This window comes from Saimiri boliviensis, chromosome 2, assembly GCF_048565385.1.
Source record: "Saimiri boliviensis isolate mSaiBol1 chromosome 2, mSaiBol1.pri, whole genome shotgun sequence".
Classification (NCBI taxonomy): domain Eukaryota; kingdom Metazoa; phylum Chordata; class Mammalia; order Primates; family Cebidae; genus Saimiri; species Saimiri boliviensis.
The window spans coordinates 125199564-125216106 of NC_133450.1; the positions used below are offsets into that span (position 1 = coordinate 125199564).

The 16543-nt window shown below is 35.0% G+C and overlaps 1 protein-coding gene across 7 annotated transcripts in view; it reads left to right on the top strand.

The window, feature by feature from the left end:
* WDR72 (WD repeat domain 72) overlaps positions 1-16543 on the top strand; it is a 236366-nt gene that overhangs the window by 172348 nt on the left and 47475 nt on the right. The window contains exon 19 of one of the 7 annotated variants that reach the window (XM_074394223.1): positions 12144-12291. The exons of the other annotated variants lie outside the window; for them this stretch is intronic. Within the exon in view, the coding sequence (XP_074250324.1) occupies positions 12144-12247 (104 nt within the window). The 3' untranslated portion in view covers positions 12248-12291. The remainder of the gene's footprint in view (positions 1-12143; positions 12292-16543) is intronic. 7 annotated transcript variants of the gene reach the window in all.

Consider the following 16543-nt stretch of genomic DNA (forward strand, 5'->3'; position numbering starts at 1 on the left):
TGATTATGTTTAATGTTCAGGAATGCAAAGGAGTTTTCATAATTTCCTTAGGGACCTCATATTTCAAGCTTTCCAAACTAAAGTTTATTCCACAAGTACTATGAAGAAACAGCAATTTCAAGACCCTAGAATATCTATTTTCCCATTATTTTCAGATACCAAAAATCAGTTATTTTCAAAGATTAGCATGCCCTTTCTATTTATACAGCATGTTACTTTTCTTAAAAAATTAGCATGTCTTTATTTTTTTCTTCATATATGAAATGAAGTAATTCTTGTCCCACTTTATTGAGAGGAAACACTAGGGCATAGGACACTCGCATAGCTTTACTATGATGATCTATCTTATTGGAGAGTGGTACTATACTGGATTAAATGCTCCATTCTATTTGCCAATTCCATGTTCTTTTCTGTAAATCACCCTATTTTATGGGGCATCATGTAGAGGATGGAATTTACAAGACAGTAAACTCATTTATTTAGAAAAAAATGATATATGTTACTCTTGCCACATTTGGGCCTTTCCATAGGATGATATTACCGTTTTTATATTTCCAATGGTTCATTTTAAAGTAAAATATATTGCCCATTTTTAAAATGAGTTAAACTATTTCTACTGTTAATGGCAATCTGCAGTTATGATATTCATATTATAAAAGCCAACTATTAGTCAAAAATATAGTTTGATGAATGCACAATGTTTATAAATTGAAAATAGTCATTTCATTTCTTCATGGCAAATTTGCTTTAAATATTAGTTTATTATATATGTTGGCTTATATTACAAATATTTCCAGTAAGCAAACACAAATCATTTTTATATTTAGCAGTTAAAATGTATCTTAACTTGACCATTAAATCATCTATTAAATATTCAATTAAAGTGGGTTTTTGATCATTTTTTTAAATTAGTGGTCAGGTATTCGGGGAAACAAGCTCATAAGATTTTTCTAAAACACAATTCACTTCATTCCTTGTTCTGTATATTTTGTCAGAGAATGCCTTAATGTAACAGAAATCAGATTTGGCGTGTATTTTTACACCAAATCAAATTCTGCAGGCGCCACCCTCAGCTTTCTCCAAAACATTATAAAGGATAAGATTCCACCATGATATAGCTTAAGAAAGCAGGACAGCCCTGGAAGAAGGCCATGCAGGGAAAGTGGAACTAGAGGAGTAGGTTTTCCTGGAAAACCACGTGTCCCGTAGCACCATTACAGAACTGGATTTTAAAAATAACTTTACTTAGCCGAGTTCTGTCTCTTTCTGGAATCCGTATGCAAAACATACTTGGTTTTCCTAGTTATTCTGCCGGCATAAATCACAAGTATAAAAGGTACTACAAAATGTACAAAACTGTGATACAGTAGTGACTAATGGTACAAAGCACTTAGATGCTGCAGTTATAACAACTGTATGAAGAAGGTGACGGCATCATAAGTCATTTTATATATTACAATTGGCAGGTTTCCCTTCCGAGTTGCATTGAATATAGTCTCACTTTTCCTGTCCTCTCCTTGCCCAATCCTTGCCTTCTCAAATTCACAAGCTATAATTATAAATTTTAAATGTTTTAGTCTATTATTTTAATGTGAAGCACTAATTCAAAATTATTAATTCCTTTTCTCAAGTCTAGACATGGAAAAAGTCAAGTAAATCTTTATGGAATTTTTCTAATACAAAGTATGATTTTAGACCACAAACTCCAAAATTTTCCATTTCTTTTTGCCAGAGGTAAAAGCTGTGCTGTCTGCAAATACGTTGTTTGCTTAAATAGCAGAAAGTTACTACAAAATAATTTCTGCTCTGTGAAGTCAGTTAGCATTTTTTCATCTTCATATGGGATATTCTACACACCAATAATTGAAAGTTTGCAAAATATCAGAAAATTAAAGCTAAAGTTCATTAATAATTTCCATCCTCCTTCTCCTATGTAAAGCACAGAACCTTCTAAATTTTACCAATGACTAGATATCTTTTTTTGTTTATGAAAGAATCCATTGGTGTTTTAAAACTTTCATAAGCATCTGAACCTTTTGTAAAAATTAAACAACTGGCAAAATAGATAAAACTCTATCTTACTTGTTTAATTATCCAATAATTTACATAGTAACAAAGTTAAACACTGAAATCAAGGATATTTTGATAATTTGTGAACTTTGAAATTAAGATATATGGATGACAGTCATATAAACTTCCAGTCTCAAAATCTACTTCATTTTGGTATATTGCTTTGGTTACATTGTAGTGAAAGATTCTGATTCAGAAGAAAGCAGAAGAGTACGTCAATAGCGCTTGCTTATGGACTTTTACATGAGCAATATTGTTAAGTACTAACATTACACACACACACACACACACACACACACACAAACTCTCTAATCAATTATGCCTTCATAAATATAAGAACAGAGATTAATCTTGAATCTGCACAAAAACTGTTGTTTGAGAGCATATGTCAGTGTGTTCGTGATTTCCAAATGTATCAAATTTAAGATACAAAATTTACATTTTAAATCACAGCTGTTGAACCCTAGCTAAACAATTGCTTAAAACAAATAATTAGAACTGTTTTTTAAAAAGAAAATTTGAATCAGGCAATTATGTAATTCCCTCTGAGAAATGCTGCAATGCCATGGAATGCAGATTGGAAAGTTCTGGTCAGGCTCATGAGAACAGAGGCTGTATTCGTTTTTCTGTACATCCCTGAACTCCCACTGTAGAATTGTGGCAGTGGAATAAATACTTGCCATAATTACCTCAATTTTATTTTTTCCATGGCAACTGTTAGTTGTTCTTTTTTTTTTAGGGCTTATCTCATGATTTGGTTAATGTGAGCTGTTATCTTCTGCCTTTTTCAAGGCTCCAGTCACAAATCGCAAACTGTATCATCCTGGAATGGACCCTTATATTTCCCCCTGCTTTGTAAGATGCTGTGTCTCTGGTGCCCAGTGCATGCCAATCTAGCTGCTGAAGCATGGAAAGGAATTCCAGGAAGTAGCTGGAGTGGGCCACTTTCCAATAATGCTCCCTGGCATGGACTCAGTTCAGGGCTCTTTTGCAAATGGCTATTACACTGAGATCATGATGAGATTTCCTAGAAGTACACACAATTCTTCTCACTAAAATTTCCTACTTCAAAACTTTTTGTAAAAACAGAGGTTTTCTCCTGCATTCTTAATATATTTTAATGTCCCCTGAAGATATGAAAGTGCTTAATTTTCTTGGAGACAAGCTGTTTTAAATGAAATTATTATTTTCACTTTGCATTATTTTGTTTTAGATTTTAGGCTTAAATTATGCAAGATTTTTATGTCTTACTTAAAGGTAGTTGAAACATATGAGAATCCTAAAATATTCATTAACTCTATTAATTTTGTCAATCAGCTGCAGTCACTGAGAGTTTATGTTGGGCAATTGTTGCAGTAAGTACTCCAGACATGTGGGCAGCTATGTTGGGTAATTTCTGATACTTAGCAGAGCCTATGGTAGTACCAGCCATGTGAGGGGTCTAAAGCACATGATAAAGTTTTAGTGATAGATATGATTATGATGTTAAACAGGCTGATAAAGTTCTTACTTCCACCTTGGACTAAAGACTTACTTCACCTGTTGGTCCCAGCCCATGATCTTTCTATTATAGGCATTTGATTACCTGATTTTGAACTTTTTTTTTTTTTTTTTTTTTTTTTGATAGGGGGCAGGAGGGTTGTTAGAGCTTAGCATAGTACTTGGCCTATGAGTGGTACTCAGATTACAGGACTCAAATAGTCTTTGAGTCAGGATCATTTGAAGGTCATGGATTCTGAGCCCTTTGTTCTTTCTGCCAGGAAACCTAAGGCTCAGAGAAGCCTGATGACTTGTTTAAAGTCACAGAGCTAGTTAAGGGCTGAGATAGTATTTCACACCTGACTCTTTTCAATATTTGCTGATTTCTGAAAATGGCTTGTTGGTCCTTATTTAGTATTTCACTCTGTCCCTCTGGTTCTTATTTGCCAGTCCAGACTGTTTTCTTCATTAAGTGGCAGATGAACCACATACCAAAAGATAAGGAAAGTAGTTTGCATTCCTGTAAGTCCCACTTGATGGACTTACAGCCTCTAGCTTTAGGTAAAACTTAAAAGGAGGATGCTTTTTCCTCCCTTCTTTGTCAGTTTCCATTTTATTCCAGCAAGACTATTAATAATTCTGGTTAATGTATTATTTCAGTAACCTGTCCTAGGGGCAATTGCCTTCAATAGCTGAAGAAATACTGTAAAAGTCTATTTGTATTAACTCTTTACTTAAAACCCTTCAATGATGTCATGCCTGTCAGGGAGTCTTCTTAGGCTCACCTAAACATGCGGTTTACAAGGTGACCATATACCACACCTGGCACTTGTCTACCCTAAAGGACAGAGATCAGGAACCATAGCTCATCACAGCAGCAGGCCTTCCTCAACGGGAGTCCACACAACAGTCCAGCAGTTCAGCCATGGAAGTCATCTTGCTAACAGTCTTTTATCTCTTGCAACAATTTCTTCCTGCTCACAGGGAAGCCCAAAGCTATGAAATCGAGTTTTTATGGTTCATTTATGGTCCCTCCTAGTCCAGATGCATTTTATCAATGAGAGATCATTTTTGCTATCGGTAACGTCATCTTGAGACTTAGTTGACATTCTGTCTTTATCAAGTTACCAAGGGAATCCCGGTGTTTTGTTTTTGTTTTTGTTTTCTTCTATGTTTTGTTTATTTAAGCACATATGGCTTCCCTTTTCTCTTAGGATAAAAAGTAGATTATTTAGATGATTCACCAGGTTCATTTACAACTGGGCTTTGTACATCTCTCTAGTCTTATTTTGTCCCTTTTTACCTACTTTTAACTCTGCAACTCAGCCAAACAAAACCCTTTTCGGATCCTCCAAAGGACCAATTACCTCCCTTGGCTCTCCATCTCTGCATATGCTGTCCCATTACTCATTTATTTAAATATTTTCAGTACCTTCCATGAGCCAAGCACTGAGAAAGTTCCAGAGGGTACAGCAGTGAGAAGGGCAGCCCCGTGGAGTCTGCAGCCTCCTGCATAAGGGCATTTCCCCTTTCCCACTATTGCCCTAGATCTTCATATCTTAGGCAACCTCTGGAAAGCCCTCACTGTTGTCCAATGTATGTTAACCGGCCTACCCTGTACTTCTTCTGTCACACCACTGACCACCCATGATTTCACTGCCTGGTTTCTTACCTGTGGCAATGAAACCGTGAGCTCCTGAAGGGAAGGGGATATGTCTAACTTGCTTACTATTGTTATCTCCAGTGCCTAGGTCAGTGCCAGGTACCCAGCACACACTGGATAAACATTTGATAAACAAATAGATGGCAGGGAATTCTAGAATTGCAATATGCATTTAAAATACAAATAGCGTACTTCTAAAATTAAAATTTAGAGTCCTGGTATAGGTGATGGTGAAAACATTTTGAAGGCAGATACTGATCAAAATCTATGATATAGATAGAATTCTCTTTATTTTTAAAAATTGTACTTGTAGCAAAGCAAAACAATATTATAGAAAATGGAGCAAATACATTTTAAAAATTGTGATTACCTGGAATCATATTACTAGAATAAAAACAAACTATTATAATTGGGTTATTCCTAGTTATCTAAAACCTAAAGCCAATGTTAACTTTAATAAACAAATAATCGAGAAGGATAATAAGGACTTCAAGCATTCTGAAACAAACCTCAGATTCTTCTTCTCAATGTAGCTTTTTAAGTTTGTCCTGGCAACTAAGAAAAAGGAATTGTTTCCCATTAAGGCATCATATATAGATGCATCTGTGAGGATAAACATTCTTTCCTGGAACTATTTTTCCTAGAATTTATTATAATACTTTATATATCTAATATAATGCAGTGCTAAGACATATGGTAGAATGTGTCTCCAGTCAGTTTTCTAAAAGGTTCAAACTATACTCTTAAACATGATAGTTTTTTTTTAATATATTAACCTTCTGTAAGATCAAATGACACAGTATTGAGTCATATCTCAGAAGTCTTGTCTTTGATTGACTAAGATAATGTGGCTCAAGACATTATTTTCTGATGGTCTGAGGCTTCAGTGATAGAATTGGGAATACTGCAGGTAAATGGATAGTTAACATGCCCATTTAGACTTTTTCTCTAAAATATCAAATATCTTAAATGAGCTTTGGAGAGGTGCTGGACCACATTCAATTTGCAATCAAACTCCCTTAATAAGCTTTTACAGTGCAGAAGTTCTTCCTTGTTGATTAAAATGGAAGTCATAATTTTATGAGTCAGGTACTGACCAAGCTTCCTGCATACAGACAGACGGCACACCCATGAACAGCCTGGGCGTGTCCTAATACCATCCTAGTCTTTTGGAAGAACAATGGATCTTTTCAAGCTTAGATGCACAGTAATGATTTCTAGAGACTGCCCAGTCTTGGGAGCTCTGGAGCAAAGGTTCAAACTAGTCCCCTACAAGTACATTCTGTTTGACTTACACAGTGCTTTATACAGAACAAATAAAACAAAACAAACAACAACAATAAAAAATCCACCGAATTTCAATGTATGAAAACCAGAAGATTTCACAAAATATTCTGTATTTCTGACTTCTCATGATAGATAGGAAGAGCAGCCACACTAAATTGCCATTTTCATGCAGCAGCAATAGGCTGGAGCCGATAGCAGCTAGTGAGATAACATTTTTGGGTGAGTGCGCATTCTCCAAGTCATCTCAGTACCCACCAAGCCTGTCTTACTGAATTTTCTCTAGGTTCCCAAAGGAATCCGAGGTTTTCACTTGCTTCCTGTCACAGAGAGGTAGCTTTAGCTTGAAAAAGTCTGTATGTGTGTATTTTTAGGGGTGGCGGAAGAAGACAGAAGAAAAGGAATTATTTAATCTAAATTTCACCTAGTAAGTAATGTTCACTTAGTAAGAAATCACCTAGTAGGTAATTTTACCTAGTAAGTAAGTAATGCAAGTTACCATGTATACAAAAAGGAATAAGACACAAGGAGTGCAATAGAGAGTGACCTTTGCTTTAGTGAATGGTAGTGGCTGTCCTGGACACACCTGCTGATGGAGTTTGGAGGAACCAGAGGCTCTATACCGTACTTCTCTTTCCTGATCATCCTTAAAACTTAATTTCAGAATGTTTCATTTTACTGCTGACATTCAGAGGGGTCTGTGAAAGACGCTAACAGCTGAAACTTCTTTCAAGTGTGATTATCTTGGAAGATATGGAGAGACATACACTGATTAAACTTCCCCTAGGCAAACACATACTTTGAGGTACGGCCCTACAAAGGGCTAGATGGGGGTTAGACACCTAATAAATTGTAACACAATGTCATATGGGCTATTTTAGGGGTGTAATTAGGGTACAATTTTATGATAGAGCGGGCTTAAAGCTGGGGTGGGGCCAGTTTGTGAATGGTTTTGCATGCCAGATTGTAGGTACTAGAAAGTTTCAGATTTATAATTTAGGTGTTTCTCGGTTTGGTAGATGAATCAAAGATCAAAGGAGCTGTAAGCAGGCAGACCAGTGGTCTCAGTGGGCTCCAGCAATGTCTTCTTTTCAATCCTGCAGAAGTTGTTGACTGTCGGTTCTTCCCTGTCAGATAGTGCAATGAGCTAAGTGATTGCATAGATTTGGATTAGCAATTAAATGTTCCTGTGTGTTATGGGCATGAACAGCAGCTGTTAAAATGCACAGGTTAACACTAATTCTATTATGGACATCAGTACTCAACCTCAGATTACCCTTCTCCAAATCTAGGAGGAGCCCAAATTTTGTGTGCTTTACACATGTAATCTAACCTAATTTTTCTAATAACCATGTGAGTTAGAAACTGTTATTTCCATTTTACAGATAAGAATACTAAATTTAGTTTCCCTCCTACAATATATGACCTGTTTGCATAAAAAAAAATACAGACTCAGGTTATACCACTGCAATATACACGTTTTACGACTTTTAAACCTTCGGTTGATCTTTATACCTGGTAGTAAAGTTCTGTCAGGGGATATATAGGATTACCACATTTTGAAACAGGGATGTTTGTGTTAGTAATTAAAACTTTATTTGCAGAACAATCATGGTTTTATTTCAGGGACAGAGCACGTAGCTAATAGTATTGATTATAGCCTAATACATGAAGTGTCAGTGTTCAGTTATAAAGCATCTCCTTGGCATAATGTAGAAACTAGCTATGAATCACTTCCCATGAACATCAAAGATCAAGTCTACATTTACACATGAACATCTTCTTACTTGACAGTTTTCAAATGCTATTAGAAGGGACTCTTCTGTGGAGTTTGGAACATATGATATGGTAGTGCTCATATGAAAAATTAGCTAGTAATTTACTACATAGCTTTTCAAAATATGTGTGTATCAAAACACTTATGTATATAAATATTACATATACACAAATGTATATACATACATTTGAAATATATATGTGAGTGCCTATATATGTATGTGTATGTGTGTATATATATATATATATATATATATATATATATATATATAGTGTTTGATTTTCAGCAGCGTCTTTAAATGTATTCTCGGACAATGCTTATTGGAGGATTTCCTCACTTGGAAGTGAGGGCTTGGTATGGGAGTTGTTTTAACACTATTCATTTCCATCATTATAAATACCTGTGTACACTCCTCCTATCTTGCCCCACCCATACATATTTCTCCACATATGAGCACAGAGAAATTAAATAGACCATCCTATGAAAAAGCTCTATTAATTTCTTTTATAGAGAGAAAAAAAGGGGGAAGAAAAGAAGATCTGATGTCCTTTTTTACGTAAAGCTGAAGTATGTCCTTTGCATTAGGAATAATGTAATAAAAAACATTTTAAGAAATACAGGTAAACACTAAAATAGTCTCTTTAGGACAAGTTTGAATAAAATTAATTACACCAGAAATAGCTGAATTAAAAAGTATGAAAGAACCCTAAAACTACATCATATCTTTCTTTGTTCTGAGATACATATCTTACATATTTCTTCACATTTTATTATTTCTGAAATCTGAGCGCCTCTTCTAATTGAAGAATATAAGCTCAATTACAGTGAAGATTTTATCTATTTTATTTACCCAGTTTTCTCAATACTTATGTCAATAACTGTCGTAATTAGGCTGAACATAATATTTGTTGTATTTGGCTCCATTTATAAATGAGAACATTCAGTATTTGGTTTTCTTTTTGTGTTAATTTGTTTGGATAATGGCCTCCAGCTGCATTCATGTTGAATAAATGCAGGAATCTAAGTTAAAAGATAGCTTTGAGCACCCAAAGAGCGGTTGTCATTGTCTACGTAGCAACATAGCCATGTATAGAAGGCATCTCTTCATTCAATTTTTACTTCAGTTGAAATTACTAGCATTAATAGCACTGCCTACTGCTAAATTTTAAATTAAGTTTGGATTTTAAATTGCCACTTAAAATGTCTTTGGAAAAACTATATTTTAATACAGAATTGAAACAAATACCACTTTATAAACAGAAGATTGCCTTTCATACATCAAGATATACAGTTAAAGACAGCAGAAATGGGCAAATCTTTTGTAAGAGATCACTCACATTTTTGATGTGGGTGAATTCCTATAACCTACTCAAGCATTAGAAAGGACCAAGAAGTTTCCAGCTGACTTTTCAGAGGATGTGTTTAATATCCTAAGATATGTGACTCAATTAAAGAACTAAAAACAAATACAAAACTAGGATATTTGCAAATTTAAAAATGCAAATCAAACAGCTGATGTTGGCTTATGCCTGTAATCCCAGCACTTTGGGAGGCTAAGGCAGGCACATCACCTAAGGTCAGGAGTTTGAGACCAACCTGGCCAACATGGCGAAAACCGTCTCTACAAAAATGTAAAAATTAGCTAGGCATGCTGGTCACGCCTGTAGTCCCAACCACTCAGGAGGCTGAGGAGAATTGCTTGAATCCAGGAAGTAGAGGTTGCAATGAGCCAAAATCATGCTGCTGCACTCCAGCCTGGATGACAGAATGAGATTCCATCTCCCCCCAAAAAAAGAAAAAAAGAAAGAAATGGTGGATGTTAAAATGGATAAAGGAGTTAAAATTACAAGCATGCATCATAAAAAACACATCATCAAATGACATTTATGGAACAGCAATGACCAAAATGAATCAGAAAAATTTTAGCCTCCAAATACATACAGAATTACACTCCAAGATTATTAAGATATTGGAAAAGAAAGGCACATGTATTATGTGAGTAAGTATACACCATTCTGAATTGATGCAACATATGAACAATTAATGTTGAATTTCCTTCTGCTTGGTGATGGTTATGATATTGATATTACACCTTAGAATTATTCATAGTATCTTGGAATGAAGGAAATTGACACACAGTCAGATGCACATTTAGGGAGGTCATTTGGACAAAATGAGATACTTAGCTAAGAGGAACAAAGTTAAAACACTAGATGTTTGAATGTGACAGAAATCAGATAAATGGTTGTTTTCAACACAATATTTGCTCTTGGAGTTGAATGGCACTATTTGGAATCCATGACCATGAAACAAAGTCTCATGACTGAAATGTTAACACCTCCACGTCCTCCCAACCCAACAGTAAGGACGCTGGTATTCAATAAAGCAACATTCTAGTGCTTCTCTTGATTTGGATATCCAGTTAATATAAAACCCAGTTCCTATGGGAAACCTGTATTTGGGATGACATGATAGAAAACGTGGTTCTCTAGAAAGGATAAATCTAACTGCTACTGAACGCTGACTTTCTGTAAGGGTAGGGAGCATTCCCAGAGGACAGCAACAAAGACAGAACTTTTAAAATCCAAGTATCAGTCAATCATATGCTGGAGTTCTGGCCACTTCCCAGGCATCTCTAGTCAAGTTGGCTTTTGTCTGCTAAGCAAATTCTTCAGAGAAAGGTTAAGAAAGTCTTGCAGCAAGGACCCCATTATCTCCCACAAAGCAAATATTTTGTTTGAATGAAGTCTAATTTATCAATTTTTTTCTTTCATGGATTATGCTTTTGGAGTCAATTCTTACAACCTTTTGCCTAGCCCTAGATCCCAAATATTCTATTTTTTTTTTACTTCAATGAGCTCTTTGAAAATACAGGCTTTCAATGTGAGGGGAAAATATTATAAGAATATTGAAAAATGTGTATCTCATGCCATATACAAAAAACCAACTCAAAATAGATTAAAGACTTAAACACAAGACCTGAAACTTCAAAGCTGCTAAAAAAAAAAAAAAAAAAAAAAAAAAAAAAAAAAAAAAAAAAAAAAAACGGGAAAATCTCCATGATACTGGTCTAGGTAATGTTTTCTTTTTTTTTTTTTTTAATACAATTCTGAAAGTGCAGTCAACAAAAGCAAAAATAGGGATTACATCAAACTGAAAAGCCTGTTCACAGCAAAGAAAACAATTAGCAGAGTGAAGACAACCTACAGAATAGGGGAAAATATTTGAAAATTATACATCTGATAAGTCGCTAATATTCAAAATATGCAGGGAATTCAAACAACTCAATAGCAAGAAAACAAATAACCCAATATAAACATAGGCACAGGACCTGAATACAAATGTCTCAAGAGAAGACATAGAAATGGCCAACACGTATATGAAAAAATGTTCAAAATCACTGATCATCAGGGAATTGCAAGTCAAAATTACAATGAGATATCACTCACATATTAGAATGACTATTGTAAAAAGATAAACGACAACAAGTATTGGTAAGGATGCTGACAAAATGGAATGCTTGCACTGCACACTGTTGGTGAGAATATAAATTAGTACAACCATTATGGAAAGCGGTATGAAGATTCCTCAAAAAAATGAAAAATAGAACTACCATTGATTCAGCAATCACACTGCTGGGATTAGTATCAAGAAAACGAAATCAATATGTCAAAGAGATCTCTGCACTCTCATGTTTATTGCAGTATTGTTCACAACAGTCAAGATAAGGAATCAACCTATGTGTCCATCAATGGATGAACAGATAAGGAAAATGTCACACACGCACATGTGCGTGTGCACACACACACACACACACACACAAAGAATACTGTTCAACCTTTAAAAAGAAGGAAATTCTACTATTTGCAGCAACATCAATGAATCCGGAAGACATTATGCTGAGTGAAATAGGAAAAGCACAGAAAGACAATTTCCACGTGATCTCACTTTTATGTGAAGTTTTAAAAAGCTGAACTCACAGAAGCAGAGAATAAAACAATGGTTCCAGGACCTGGAGGTAAGCGTTGGGCATTCAAGAGATGTTGGTCAAAGTATACAAAATTTCAATTCAATAAGAGAAATAAATTCAAACTATCTATGTTTTGTTTGTTTATTGTTTTTAAATTCTGCTGGCAAATGTGCAGATTTGTTACATATTTATAGTGTTCCATATTGCGGTTTGGCTTCTAATGTTACTATCACCCAAGTAATAAATGTAGTACCCAATAGTTGTTCAACAGTTTCCCCCCTCCATTTCTCCCCTTTAGGAATCTCCAGTGTCTACTGTTTTCATTTTGGTGTCTGTGTGTACTTAGAATGTAGCTTCCACTTTCAAATGAGAACATGCAGTATTTGGCTTTCTGTTTGAGTAAATTTGTAGTATTTGGCTCCATTTATAAATGAGAACATTCAGTATTTTGTTTTCTTTTTGTGTTAATTTGTTTGGATAATGGCCTCCAGCTGCATTCATGTTGCTGCAAAGGACAAGATTTTATTCTTTTTTATGGTTGCATAGTATTCCCTGGTATGTGTGTATGTATATATATATATATATATATATATATATATATATATATATATCACATTTTTTTATCCAGTTCACCATTGGTGGGCACCTGGGTTCATACCATGTCTTTGCCCTTGTGAATAGTACTGTGATAAACATGAGTGCACTTGTCTTTTTGGTAGAACAATTTATTTTCCTTTGGGTATACACCCAGTAATGGTTTGATGGATCAAATGATAATTCTATTTTTAGTTCTTTGAGAAATCTCCAAACTGCTTTCCACAGGGGTGAACTAATCTGCATTCCCACCAGCAGTGTATAAGCATTCCTTTCTCTCAACAACCCTGGCAACATCTGTTATTTATTTTTTGACTTTTTAGTAATAACCCATTTTGACTGGTATGAGATGATATCTCATTGTGGCTTTGATTTGCATCTCTCTGATGGTTATAAATGTTGAGCATTATTTTTTCATGTTCATCGGCCACCTGTATATCTTCTTTTGAGAAGTGTCTGTTCATGTCCTTTGCCCACTTTTAAATGGCATTATTCATTTTTTTCCTTGATCCGTTTAATTCTCAAGGTATCTATTCTACAACATGCTGACTATAGCTAAGGACAATGTATTGTAAATTCTAAGTGTTCTCACCACACAAAAAAATATGTATATTGGGTAATACATATGTTAAGTAGCTCAGTCTTGCCATTCTGCAATGCATACATATTTCAAAGCATCATGTTGTGCCCAATAAATATGTAGAATTTTTATTTGTCAGTTAAAACTTAAAAATTAGCTTTTAAGAAAGTATGTGCTGAGGAAAAATGGGAGTATATTCCTGCAAAAGCATACTGTCCTTAGTGGAATATGACTTCACTCCCACTCAGTTGTAAAGTGTGAATTGCCATTATATACTTTTCACTGAAGACCACAAAGGCCACCTATGTCAAACGCTCATTGTTTTCATAGTTCATTGTTTTCATGATTCACTGTTTATATAAAGATAAATAAGCAAAATTAAAAAGTGATGACATGTGAAATAATGCAAATTATATTTACTCTCTCTCATACTGACACCCTAGGGGGGATTGAAAAAGAAAATCATTACTCTCATGACAGCAAACCTCAATACTCTGAGAAGGATTAATTAGAGGTACAGCAACTATACCTCTATAAAGATACCCAGGTGCTTCACAGCTTCTGGTATCACATTCAACCTTTGATACTATGAATGCAAATAAATGCCTCATAAGCTGATGTATAGATAATAGAAGGACTTCCTATATGTGGAATTCTCCTGACTTGAATGGGTGGTTAACAGTGTGGTTTCAATCTTATCTCTGTATACAATACTGTATTTTATCTAATAGACACATGCTTCAAAAATATGACATCTCTCAGGGTACCTGTGTGGCTGATGCATTTTTCTCCCACAATCTTGTCCACACCTGCTTAGGGAACTTGTACCTACAGTGCATATGATTAAGCTGCTGCTAATGCAACCCTGGTCGTCTCTGATATTACCTATGATAGGTGGAGAGCAAGGGTAAAATGAAATAGTCTGTCCCAGGTCTTGGAAGCTGGGAGTGTAGGGGCTCAGCATAGTTTCTACTTGGTGTAGACCAGAGTGATCACATAAAGACAGGGATAGGCTGGCTACCTACATTTCAACTCACAGAAGACTGGTCTGCAGAGAAAGAGAATGATCCCATATGCAGAAAGAATTAGACCATAAGTCCCGTGAAAGGAAAGAAAATTTTAGGTTAATATCATGTTTTCAGTAAACTCCCTACTATACCTAAATACTTTGCATTCTTCCACTTCTCCCAATTACTCCAAGAAAAACTGATAAATTAAACATTATTTTACAAACTTAAATATGTTGTAATTAAAATTTATAATATATAAATGTATATCATACCACTCTTTATGCTAAACTTCAAAAGGAAGCAAATTTATATGTATCAATGATGTGTTCAAGGTATATATACCTATAATGTATGTTAACCTTGACAGCAGCTGAGTGTTTAACTCATTATGTTACAGTTGAAAGAAACAGTCTATAGTCCTGCTACAGATGATCAGTGGTGTTTTGGGAGCAGGAATTGTGAGGAACTTTTCAAACCATGAAGTGGAAGAGTGACTGGAGGAAATGGAATTGTTTTACTTCAAAAAATAAAATAAAATCTTAGCATAGAACCACCTTAGTGACAATGGGGAGCAAGGTGGGATCATTCTAGAAGCCAGAATGAACAGCATTGCTATATTACAGGGAAGCAGGTTTTTGTATAACAGTTAAGGAAAATATTTACACCCTTAAACCTATTGAATAAACAGGCTGCTTCACTGAGTGGGGAGCTCCCTGTCACTGTTGTTTAAATAGTGTCTGTCACAAAGTTAGAGTCACTGTTTTGGGGTATTAGATTGGTTAGAAAATCCCTATTTTCTACTTCATAGAAATTGATTTCACTATTCTGAACCTCTTAAGGGTCTGTAAAAACAAAAGCTTATGTACTTAAAATAGTATCATGCATGCACTTGGACATGATCCACACATACGATTGCTATATTAAATGCTAAAAAATTATTTCACATTTGATGTAATTTTCATAATTTACCAATTTTTAAAAATCAGATATTTATTAACATTTAGAAATTAAGTAGAGTTCACTTAAAAAAAAAAAAGATGCCTAGAATCAAATCTTGATTTATAGCATCCTGGATAATCAATAGTCTTTTTATTTAAGGCAACTATGTTTGCTATATTCAGGATAATCACTAACAGCATTTAGATTCTACAGTTTGGTCCAGTCCTCATTTTAAGTTTTGGTGAATTCAGAAGTGGAATTTGGTATGCTAACATGAAAGATACTGTCTTTTATTTATAAACTGATTACATAAACAAAATAAGATCAGTCCCATCTCTCCAGGATATGCAGGTATCCTGCATGAATATGCAACAGAGGATGGTTAGGCACATTTAAAGAACTTAGTCCCTTTGAAAAACAGGTTTTGGTTTTTTGTTTGTTTTTTGTTTTCCTTATGGGAGAGTTGAGGAGAGTGGTGCGCCTGTTGGAGCTTCTTGAGACTGAATTCATCACTTGACTGACAATACCTACATATTCCTCCCCTCAAATATATTGTATGAACTACATATTACACAGTCTAGGCAGTTTCAGAAAATCTATACTCATTTCTCGATTCCAAATGTGAAGGTCCTCCTTAAACCTAGAGGACTCCTGGAAGGATTTACAGGGAAAATATAACGAGACTGATTTTCCAACACGTGTTGGACACACAGCTCACATAAACCTTTGCGTAGTCCTCTGTAGATTTATACGAGGTGGTGTGGGAGAATGCTTTTTGCCATTGAGTGCACCTTTCCTGCTTCTGAGTTATGTCAGGTACAGAGGAATCACTCCCAGACAGTCTCCTGGGACTGCAGCCGTTGGCTTTAAATCCTCAATTTGACACTTTTCTGCATGGTTATTAAAGTTTAAAGAAATGTATCAGGACTCTCAGCCAGCTTAGGGAAAGCTATTTTCCCCTGGAATATCACCTGCGCAAGCCAGTGTTGGTGGGTACGTTCCAGTAACCTATTCTTTCTTGTGTTTGGGGACTACTTTATGAACATTACTTTTACAGTATGTGAGAGTCTTTATAAATAAAAAAGAACGGGGATATTAATAATTTATTTGTAAAGTAGTTCAAAGTGATTTTTTAAAAATTTGATTTGGAGATAACATTTTCATTGGAATTTCCTTC